This window comes from Salmo trutta, chromosome 4, assembly GCF_901001165.1.
Source record: "Salmo trutta chromosome 4, fSalTru1.1, whole genome shotgun sequence".
Classification (NCBI taxonomy): Eukaryota; Metazoa; Chordata; class Actinopteri; order Salmoniformes; family Salmonidae; genus Salmo; species Salmo trutta.
The window spans coordinates 13,665,870-13,678,081 of NC_042960.1; the positions used below are offsets into that span (position 1 = coordinate 13,665,870).

A 12,212-nucleotide genomic window follows, 5' to 3' on the forward strand; every position below is an offset into this window, starting at 1 on the left:
ACTTGTTGCACCCTCGACAACTACTGTGATTATTATTATTTGACCATGCTGGTCATTTATGAACATTTGAACATCTTGGCCATGTTCTGTTATAATCTCCACCCGGCACAACCAGAAGAAGACTGGCCACCCCTCATAGCCTGGTTCCGCTCTAGGTTTCTTCCTAGGTTTTGGCCTTTCTAGGGAGTTTTTCCTAGCCACCGTGCTTCTACACCTGCATTGCTTGCTGTTTGGGGTTTTAGGCTGGGTTTCTGTACAGCACTTTGAGATATCAGCTGATGTAAGAAGGGCTATATAAATAAATTTGATTTGATCTGTAAATAGCCCATCCAAATACCTACCTACCTCATCCCCATATTTGTTTTTGTTTTTCTGCTCTTTTGCACAACAGTATTTCTACTTACACATCCTCATCTGCACATATCACTCCAGTGTAAATTGATAAATTGTAATTACTTCGCCACTATTGGCCTATTTATTGCCTTACCTCCTTACTTCATTTGCACACACTGTATACAGATTTTTATATTGTGTTATTGACTGTACGTTTGTTTATCCCATGTGTAACTGTTGTCGCACTGCTTTGCTTTATCTTGGCCAGGTTGCAGTTGAAAATGAGAACTTGTTCTCAACTGGCCTACCTGGTTAAATAAAGGAGAAATTAAAAATTCCAGTTTTTTTTAACTGTGTAGTAACCCCCCCAAAAAAGTGCTAAACAAATCAAAACAGATGTTATATTTGAGATTCTTCAAAGTAGCCACCTTTTGCACACTCTTGGCATTCTCTCAACCAGCTTCATGAGGTAGTCACCTAGAATGCCTTTCAATTAACAGGTGTGCCTTGTTCAAAGTTAATTTGTGGAATTTCAATCCTTCTTAATGCATTTGAGAATATCAGTTGTGTTGTGACACGGTAGGGGTGGTATACAGAAGATAGCGCTTTTTGGTAAAATACCTTAGAATGTTTCTTCATATGCAGTCGCAAAAACCATCAAGCGCTATGATGAAACTGGCTCCCATGAGGACCGCCATAGGAAAGGAAGACCCATAGTTACCTCTACTGCAGAGGATAAGTTCATTAGAGTTAACTGCACCTCAAATAAATGCTTCACAGAGTTAAAGTAACAGAAACATCTCAACATCAACTGTCCAGAGGAGACTGTGTGAATCAGGCCTTCATGGTCGAATTGCTGCAAAGAAACCACTACTAAAAGACACCAATAAGAAGAAGAGACTTCCTTGGGCCAAGAAACGTGAGCAATGGACATTTAGAACGGTGGAAATCTGTCATTTGGTCTGATGAGTCCAAATTTGAGATTTTTGGTTCCAACCGCCGTATCTTTGTGAGATGCGGAGTTGGTGAATGGATGATCTCAGCATGTGTAGTTCCCACCGTGAAGCATGGAGGAGGAGGTCTGATCGTGCTTTGCTGGTGACACTGTCTGTGATTTATTTAGAATTCAAGGCACACTTGACCAGCATGGCTACCACAGCATTCTGCAGCGATACGCTATCCCATCTGGTTTGCGCTTAGTCCCACTATCATTTGTTTTTTCAACAGGACAATGACCCAACACACCTACAGGCTGTGTAAAGGCTATTTGACCAAGGAAGAGAGTGATGGAGTGCTGCATCAGATGACCTGGCCTCCACAATCACCCAACCTCAACCCAATTGAGATGGTTTGGGATGAGTTGGATGGCAGAGTGAAGGAAAAGCAGCCAACAAGTGCTCAGCATATGTGGGAACTCCTTCCAGACTGTTGGAAAAGCATTCCTCATGAAGCTGGTTGAGAGATTGCCAAGAGTGTGCAAAGCTGTCATCAAGGCAAAGAGTGGCTATTTTGATTTGTTTTACACTTTCTTTGGTTACTACATGATTCCATGTGTTATTGTATGGTTTTGATGTCTTCACTAGTATTCTGCAATATAGAAGATAGTAAAAAATAATAAAAAACCCTTGAATGAGTAGATGTTTTCAAACTTTTGACTGGTACTGTATACTAAAGAGTCAAGTCTTAAACACAAAATGTGTATTTTCATTCTATTGAACATAAAAATGTTTTAAATACACCATTAAAAATGAAACAGGCATTTGTTATCATATAGCCTACTCATTACAAAAACTATGTAACAACAGACTTTTTAGGCTTATATGTGACATACTGTATCATGCAAAATTCTAACCAGGAATATTCAACACTGAAATCTGTTAATCTCATTATTCCAAATGCATCTGTGGACCTTTTCTGCTGACAACAATGAAAATTAATCTTTGTCTTTTTAATGCAGGGTTTGATCTAAACGTAATAAGCTATAAAGTAGAATGGTTTCCATTTTATAGAGTGGAATGGTTTTTCTGCTGGTGTATCTTGAGGTAGGTCCTCTCGGAGAACCTCTTCTCGGAATGCATACAGGCAAACGGCCTTTCTCTTGTGTGGACTCTCTGGTGCCTCTTCAGGTCACCAATCTTGGTGAAGCGCATGTGGCACTGGGGGCAGCTGTAGGGTTTCACCCCTGTGTGGAACCTCTGGTGGATCTCCAACTTCTGGGAGCAGCTGAGGCCTTTGTTACAGAACATGCAGAGGAACCATTTCTCTTTACTATTACCTGATGTCCCCCCCCCCAGAGGCTGGGCTCTAGCCCTGTCGTTTGAGTTCAATACCTGATCGAAAAGGATGCGGACGTTTGAAACGGAAGGCCCCATCAAGGTAGACACTGGCTCACGATGCCTGAACGAGTATAAAGGGGAGTGGGTTGCGACAATTGGATTTGTCTCTAAGCTTCCCCTGTAATCTAAGTAATCGCTGCCCTGTGAGTGTCCGTCTCCTAGGTGACTATCTGGATTCCATGTGGGAGGAACGTCGCTTTCACAATCACCTCATCTACGACCAGACCCTCTGCTTTTTTATCTAGGCACCCTTCAGAGTATGCACTACTACTGTACTGGTTCCAGTCCCCTCTGGACAGATCAGTCTGTCTCTCTAAACCCAAGGGCATGTTGCCAGGGTCCATCTCTGTAGTGTAAGAACAAGACGGATCATCACCATCAGTGTCTAACACGTCACTATCACCATAGGAATTAACCATCCTCTGGCTCTGATGAAATACCGGTAAATACTCTGAGCCAGGAGCAGGAGGACAGCCCAGTCTCCCCAGCTCCAGTCTCTCTGGGTCTGACCTGTCGTCAGATCCTGTGTGTAAAAGCCTGTGTGTTACAGTTAATGTCTTGGTGTCTGTCTGACTTGAGGACGGCGTTCGGCGTTCCACTGACCTCTGTGATACTGCATTGGGTCCTGAGCTGCGCTGGGGCGTTGGTGGGGTCCTCCGTGGCTACAAGGGGCACTCCATCTGCCCCAGTCTGGATGTCTTTGCTGTGCCGTTGGTCCTCCTCTCCTTCAGACCTCTCCTGTTTGACCCCAGGACCTGCAGGCTCTGCATCTGCATCTGCAGACTGACAAGACGTTATTACCGGTACATTAGTTGAGTTGTCGTAGGGTCTCACAAGCTCCCCTAAGGCAGATAAATGAGGATGTACATGTAAGCAAGTGAATAGCTGAGGGGAGCCTTTCTGAAATAAACTGGCCACATATCATTTACAAAAGGAACTGTAATTCAATGTTAAATGTTACACTAACCTCTATCACAATAACGTGCTGGGTTGAGGTTCTACTCCCCTCATCAACAGTGATTGGTTGGTCATCTCTCCATGTATTGTGTCCCACTGGTTTCACAGAGACCCTGTGGCCTCCAGTGAGATGTCCTTCACCTGCGAGAGTGATGGGGAGAAAAGAGGTGGTTAGGTTAACTACTGTCAATGCTCAACACTATATTGTACATTACTGACACTGTCTAGAATTGGCCAGGAAGTAGGGTAACACTTCTCATAACTTCTTGAGATACCATTTATTGATTGATGTATTATGTTCCATGCATCACATTGTTTTTATTTAGCAAATAATAAGAAATGCAGTAAATCAAGAATCTGGTAGAATATGATAGTGTCTTTGTGCTAGATAGCTAAGTAATTAGGGGAATTAATGCATACTATCCAAAAAATGACCAAGATCCAATTTTGGATAAAACACCTGAACACATGTGCAGGGGAGCTACAGACTAACACCGGATAATGTGATTTAACAAAAACATTTGGTATCTATTGTACTAGTAGTTACAGGTGTGGCTATACAAAACGTAGCTTGAGATTTTTAAACTAACTAGGTATTGGCAGATACCATCTTCATCCTCAATTCGTGGAAACAGGAGTCTCATAAAATGTCTGTCCAGTTGCAGGGGGTCCGTTTGAATTTAGAAAAGGCTCCGTTTATTAAAATAATTTTTGGGGTCCATAAACTAATCCAACAATGTTCAATCCTGTCTTTTTCAAATCTTCTCACTGGTAGAGCTCGTTTTGAATGATCCAGCGGAGTTTGGGACCTTTCCATTGGTCCTTAAATGAATCTCCACTTACCAGGGGAACTGGCCAAGCAAAATTAACTCCACCATTGATTGAGACAGACAGTTTGGGGTGGACTCACCTATCATGATGACAGACACCTGTCTCGGTTACTTAATGGACCAAAAATTTGATTTGAATTTGGAAAATGTTCCGTTTTTAAAATAAAACGGACCCCCTGCAACGGAACACAGACATTTCATTAGACTCCTTTTTCCACAAATCGAGGACGAAGATAGAGTCGCCAATACCAGGTGAGGTTAGTTAATGGTCCAAAAAGGTTTGGTTAAATCACATTCATTATCTGGTGTTACAATCTGTAGCAAGTGCAGAGGGGAACTAGGCACTGTGCTATATACTATGGGCGACAGGCAGCGCACCTTCGTCCTCCTTCAAAATGTACCTCTTGCCATTCCTCTGTATCGGTCGAGGATCTTGACACTACTGGGACGACTGGCGAGGACGCGCTCTCGCATTGTCCTCTCTGCGCGCTCCCGTGCCACCTTCAGTTCCAGTAGTTTCCTCCGCAATGCCCTGTTTTCTTTCTGGCTTTGAGTTATTTCCAAACGAAACACTGCATAGTCGTCGTCTACGAGTTTACAGATCTCTGCCACGGCTGCATTTGCTAGCACCTCCATGATGGAGGCTATTTGAGTGTGAAAAACCATACAGTTAGCCATTGTTAGCAGCTAGCTAGCGTTATCTAGATAACATCTATCAACCACGCCTTGTCGCCAACGCGAATTAAAGATGACCTGGGATAAGTATGTGATACGGTGCAGTTAAATATGTCATTTTAAGTTCCAGGGTGTTAACAATCGTCTAAATCACAACACTAAAAACGTTAATGTGGACGTTATTTTGACCACTGTGAAGCAGACAAGATTAACTAGCTAAATACTTCCAGGTCACAGATTTTTGGAATCCTTCAGAATAACAGTCTCTTCCTGTTACTTTGTAAATTAATAATTAGTGCGAAAATGACGGAAATTGCAGAAATGTTTATTTTATACTAGTTATCATACAACCAATAATTAAAAGTATTACTAAAATATATTTTGATTGTATTTTTTTATGTTTTCAATCCTAAATGGTCAATGTTTTTTGTGTGTGTACTCCTATAATTTATTGCACCTTACATCATTTTCTGTATGCATTTAAAGGGGGATCATTTTGGCACTTTAGTTTCAAATCCACAGGAGTTTACCCCCAGAGGAATTTGCTGCTCATTTTGAGGCCAATCAGCTTAAATCCAATATTGTTTTTCATATTGGACATACATATTACACAATTTTTGGTCCGGCTTTAAATGATCAGTTTATAAAGGCTTCTTAAAGCCTTCATAAGCACTACATGTTAAAAAAGCATCTGTAACCATATGTCATTCTTTATAAAGGGTTAAAAAATGTGGCATAACTGTGTGACAATCAATGTCAAATGTGTCACAACCCACTATGTCAAATATGATATAAACATGTGCTTTATGAAGGGTGACATGTTGTGCTGAAGGATGGCATACGCTCTAATGTGATGTCATGTTACACCTAATCTCGTTCCCAGACACTTCTGCCCTAATGTGTGGAAGGTCTGGTGGACCAACGCATCAAACTTGGCCTTCATTAGTTAGGTTTAAAATCACATTTTAAGAAAATCTATTCTGGAAATGGGCAGGGTTTAGCCATAATTATGACTGACTGTTTAGTGATGATGACAAACTTTATACTCAGTAAGGTCACTCCTATAGAATTCTATGGTCACTCCCACTAAGGCGATCTTTGAATGGTTGATATAGTATGTGCAATAGCCTGGAGACAACGTTACACCAAGAAACACTTACCTTGACAACGCCCCCCCCCCCCCACCAACATAAAGACATTTTAAGTGTCTTTCTTCTGGAACCAAGTTACATGTTCCTCAATACAGAAATTTGCACACAACAAAAATGAGCCATACCACGCGGTGCTGGGCCCAGTCAGGTCTTTCACACATTCACCCACTCCCCCACTGAAAGATCCGTCACAAAATGTTGGCAACATTGTAACAGGTTGTAATCAAGCCCTGGTCTCCAGCATGGGAGCAGTAGTCTCAGGTTGGACTCCTCCACATCTTCTTGGTTCTGACACACACACAAACTTTGCAGGTCCATCAACCCATTTTAAATTCCTCTCACACCAAACAACCTGTGGCTCATGAGATAACCTTCATAAAATCAGCAGAATGTAAACCTACTTATTGACACTTATGTAGTGTCTTGTAATACTTAGTTTTAAGTGAGATACATTCAGTCATTCATAACACATCCATAAAGACTATATCGCATGCTGTGTACTTAATTTAAAGTCAGACTCTTTTGGTAATTTATAACACATACATAAAGGCTTAATGATGTAAACACATGTATTAACACTTAGGGAATTATCACTAACAGCTAAAACAAATAAACATTAAAGACATGTTTAAACTTAAGTTTCAAACAGTCTAGTAATGCAATTACATTGAACAGGGATGTGAAGTGTAGCTTGTCAGTGAGCTGGCAGACAAATGGTTCTTGCCTCTCTTCCTGTTGGAGGGACTGCTTGTTGGTTCCAACCATAAAAGTAACAAAGAAAGTGAGCAGATTTGTTAGGAAATGTCTTTGTCACATATCCTGGATAAGGGAATTTCTGTTCTCCACCAGAAACTCTAAATGGGAAGATGGGAAACTCCATTCAATTTGTATTATTATATTACTCTTTCATTTACAAATCTCATGATGTGGCTGTATCTAGGGGATTTGTATTTAGCTGAGTCTTCTAGCTGGCTAAATGTCGTTTAGGTAGCAATTGCTGTGAAGTCACAAATTATTTGAAATAACGATTTAGGTAGTAGCTACAGTATTTAATCTAACTCACCACTTTACTACAAACTCAAATTTATTGTAATTAACTTTGTTTTTCGCTGTCCAGTGGAAGCACAAATGGGCATTTGATATGCGAACTCATCACATCATTAGTGTCTTGTCAGCAACACTAAAAAAGTAGTGTGTGTCATCCTGAAGCATAGCATTTTGGGGGAAGTTGAGGTCCGGTCCAATATTGACTATGCACCCAAGAGGGAAAGAGGTTGGGCCATTCTAGAAATATTTTAGTGAAATATAATATGTAAAATTTAGCAGATGCTTTCATCCAAAGCGACTTAGTCATGCATATGAATACATTTTTACATATGGATGGTCTCGGGAATCGAACCCAATATCCTGCCATTACAATGCACTAGCAAGATACATGACAGGGTTATAAATGCTTTGTGAAGCCTCAATATAATATGATTTAAGGCCTTTATTAAGCACACGTTAGTGGGTTATGTCACATTTATGAACCCTTTATAAAGCATGACATAGGGTAATAGATTTGTAGCACATTTATGTTGTGTTTATGAAGCCTTTATAAGCTGAAAGTCATTTAAAGCGGGAACCAATTTTCTGTACGTGGTGTCAGTATTTTATTTTTTATTTAACCTTTTGTTTTTACAGGGAAGACATATTGAGACCTAGGTCTCTTTTTCAAATGCGCCCTGTATAATACAACATAAATATACACACACACGTGGATGTGTGTGAGATATATATACAGTACCAGTCAAAAGTTTGGACACACCTACTCATTCCAGGGTTTTTCTTTATTTTTACTACTTTCTACATTGTAGAATAATAGTGAAGACATCAAAACTATGAAACACCACATATGGAATCATGTAGTAACCCAAAAAAGTGTTAAACAAATCAAAATATATTTTGTGTTTGAGATTCTTCAGAGTAGCCACCTCCTTTGACAGCTTTGCACACTCTTGGCATTCTCTCAACCAGCTTCATGATGTAGTCACCTGGAATGCTTTTCAATTAACAGGTGTGCTTGTTAAAAGTTCATTTGTAAAATGTCTTTCCTTAATGTGTTTGAGCCAATCAGTTGTGTTGTGACATGGTAGGGGTGGTATACAGAAGATAGCCCTATTTGGTAAAAGACCAAGTCCATATTATGGTAAGAATAAGCAAAGAGAAACGACAGTCCATCATTACTTTAAAACACGAAGGTCAGTCAATCCGGAAAATGTCAAGAATTTTGAAAGTTTTCGTCAAGACTCAGAGTTACCTCTGTTGCAGAGGATAAGTTCATTAGTTACCAGCCTCAGAAATTGCAGCCCAAATAAATGCTTCACAGAGTTCAAGTAACAGACACATTTCAACATCAACTGTTCAGAGGAGACTGAGTGAATCAGGCCTTCATGGTCAATTTGTTGCAAAGAAACCACTTCTAAAGGACACCAATAAGAAGACTTGCTTGGGCCAAGAAACACGAGCAATGGACATTAGACTGGTGGAAATCTGTCCTTTGGTCTGATGAGTCCAAATTTGAGATTTTTGGTTCCAACCGCCGTGTCTTTGTGAGACGCAGAGTCGGTGAATGGATGATCTCCGCATGTGTAGTTCCCACTGTGAAGCATGGAGGTGGTGGTGTGATGGTGTGGGGGTGCTTTGCTGGTGACACTGTCAGTGATTTATTTAGAATTCAAAGCACCCTTAACCAGCATGGCTACCACAGCATTCTGCTACGATACTCCATCCCATCTGGTTTGCGCTTAGTGGGACTATCATTTATTTTTCAACAGGACAATGACCCAACACACCTCCAGGCTGTGTAAGGGCTATTTGACCAAGGAGGAGAGTGATGGAGTGCTGCATCAGATGACCTGGCCTCCACAATCACCTGACCTCTACCCAATTGAGATGGTTTGGGATGAGTTGGACCGCAGAGTGAAGGAAAAGCAGCCAACAAGAGCTCAGCATATGTGGGAAGTCCTTCAAGACTATTGGAAAAGCATTCTAGGTGAAGCTGGTTGAAGGAATGCCAAGAGTGTGCAAAGCTGTCATCAAGGCAAAGGGCAGCTATTTAGATGTTTGCCACTTTTGGGTTACTATATGATTCCGTGTGTGTGTCTAAATATCACACAATGTCTGGATGCAATATTCTACCCAGCAATATTCAACACGGAAATCTATATATGCCTTCAGGAGAATGGCCTCTCTCCCGTGTGGATCTTCAGGTGGATCTTCAGCTGGTGCTGGCGGGAGAACCTCTTCTCACACAGCTGGCAGCAGAATGGTTTCTCCCCTGTGTGGACCCTCTGGTGCCTCTTCAGGTCACCAGCCTGGGCAAAGCACATTTGACACTGGGTACAGCTGAAGGGTTTCACCCCTGTGTGGACCCTCTGGTGCCTCTTCAGGTGGCCAGCCTGTGCAAAGCGCATGTGACACTGGGTACAGCTAAAGGGTTTTACCCCTGTGTGGATCCTCTGGTGGATCTCTACCTTTTGGGTGCAGCTGAAACCTTTGTTACAGAACATGCAGAGGAACCGTTTCTCTTTACTATTGCCTGATGTGGCTCCCCCTCCCTGAGTCTGGACTCTAGCCCTGTCGTTTGAGTTCAATACCTGATTGAAAAGGATGCGGCCTTGTAAATCGGAAGGTGCCATCGACGTGGACACTGGGTCGCGATCCCTGAGTGCGTGTAAAGGGGAGTGGGTCGGGACAGTAAGATTTGTCTCTAAACTGTAATCTAAGAAATCGCTGCCCTGTGAGAGTCCATCTCTTAGGTGAACAGCTGCATTCCATGTGGGAGGAAAGTCACCCTCCACTTTCACAGTCACTTCATCTATGACCAGACCTTCCCCATTCTTATCTAGGCCCCCTTCAGAGTGTACACTACTACTGTACCGGTTCCAGTCCCCTCTAGATGGATCAGCCTGTCTCTCTAAACCCAAGGATATGTTACCAGGGTCCATCTCTGTAGCGTAAGAACAAGATAGATAATTGCCAGTTTCTAACGTGTCACCTGAGTCCTGATGGGAATTAACCAGGCTTCGATTACCGTGAAGTAAATACTCTGAGCCGGGGGCAGGAGGACAGCCCAGTCTACCCAGTCCCAGTCTCTCTGGGTCTGACCTGTCGTCAGATCCTGTGTGTAAAAGCCTTTGTGTTACAGTTAAAATCTTGGTGTCTGTCTCTGACTTAAGGACGGTGTTCAGCGTTCCACTGACCTCCGAGATGCTGCGTCGGGAGCTGGGCTGTGCTGGGGTGGTGGCGGGGTCCTCCATGGCTACAGCTGCACCAGACTGAATTTCTCTGCTGTGCCGGGGGTCCTCCTCTCCTTCAGTCCTCTCCTGCTTGACCCCAGGGCCTGCAGCCTTTGCATCTGCAGACTGACACAAGAAGAGAGGAAGTTATTACCTGCACATGAGTTGAATTGGATAACAATGTCGTAAGGAAGTCTCACAAGCTCAACTATGGCAGAATAATATGTATGTACACGTAAGCAAGTGAGTGGCTGAGGGGAGCCTTTCTGAAATAAATTGGCCACATTTGATGTACTGTAATTTTGATGTAATACTATTACACTAACCTCTATCACGATAACATGCTGGGTTGAGGTTCCAGTCCCCTCATCAACAGTGATTGGTTGGTCATCGTTCCATGTATTGTGTCCCGCTGGCTTCACAAAGCTCCTGTGTCCTCCAATGAGATGTCCTTCACCTGAGAAAGTGATTGGGGGAAAAGAGGTGGTTAAGTACTGTCAAGTCTCAATGCTATATTGTACACACTATTGACCGTTTTGATACTGTCAAGAATTGGCAAGGATTTAAGGTAACACTTTGCATAACTTATTGACATACTATGTATTGATCGATTTATATTGCATGCATCATATTTTCAATGAGTAAATAATAGGAAATGCAGTAAATCAATAATATGTTTAGAATATGATTGTCTTTGCAAGATGGCTAAGTAATTAGGGGAATTATTGCATACGATCCAAAAACTGACCAAGACCCATTTCTGGTTAACGCCTCTAAAGTCACACATGCGCAGAGGGGAGTAGTCTCGGCCTAATGATAAAAGTACCTCTTGCCATTCCTCTGTATTGGTCGAGGATCTTGACACTTCTGGGACGACTGGCGACGACGCGCTGTTGCATTGTCCTCTCTGCGCGTTCCCGTGCCACCTTCAGTTCCAGTTGCTGTAGTTTCTTCCTTAATGCCCTGTTTTCTTTGCGGCTTTGAGTTATTTCCAAACGAAATACTGCATAGTCGTCGTCTACAAGTTTACATATATCTGCCACGGCTGCACTCGCTAGTACCTCCATGATGGAGGCTATTTGAGTGTGAAAAATCATAACGTTACAGTTAGTTAACGTTAGCAGCTAGCTATCGTTACCTAGATAAGTCCTGTCTTCAACGCGAACGCAGTTAAATTAGTCATATTTTGATTTCCAGTGTGTTAATAAACGTCTAAATAACGACTAAAAACACTAACGTGGAAACTGTCCTTTGTCACGGTTCATGTCCGTTTACTTCTTATTCTTTGGTGTCATGGCGTTCACATATTTTGTTTGTGCATCCCGCCACCTACTGTGCGGTAGGGTGTGGTCGATCACCTAACATTTTGTGATACAAAAAATAAAAAGGAAAACATTGCACCACCAACTAACCCTACACCTATATTTATTTAATTTTTAAAAAATCTAAATCCCATTCCACTACTTTGACCCTAACTGATCCTACACCAGGCCAACAGCCTGGGAGGACAAGAGGGATTCTTATTCAACACACCTAACTGTTCTGCTGTAAAACATAGTACACCCAAGTATTTCAATGCAGTTTCCACCACAGCATCTATTTTTTTATGTTCCAATTCTGTGGTACAGTTGATAACCGTGGCAACGAATG

The 12,212-nt window shown here is 42.0% G+C and overlaps 1 protein-coding gene across 1 annotated transcript in view; it reads right to left on the reverse strand.

The window, feature by feature from the left end:
- The window catches only part of LOC115191034 (uncharacterized), a gene marked incomplete at its 3' end in the record, with an annotated part of 43,395 nt that overhangs the window by 10,496 nt on the left and 20,687 nt on the right, over positions 1 to 12,212 (reverse strand). Inside the window, exons 2-3 of the mRNA XM_029749037.1 lie at positions 3,637 to 3,767; positions 3,273 to 3,452 (exon numbers count right to left, since the gene is read on the reverse strand). Of these exons, the coding sequence (XP_029604897.1) occupies positions 3,273 to 3,452; positions 3,637 to 3,767 (311 nt within the window). The remainder of the gene's footprint in view (positions 1 to 3,272; positions 3,453 to 3,636; positions 3,768 to 12,212) is intronic.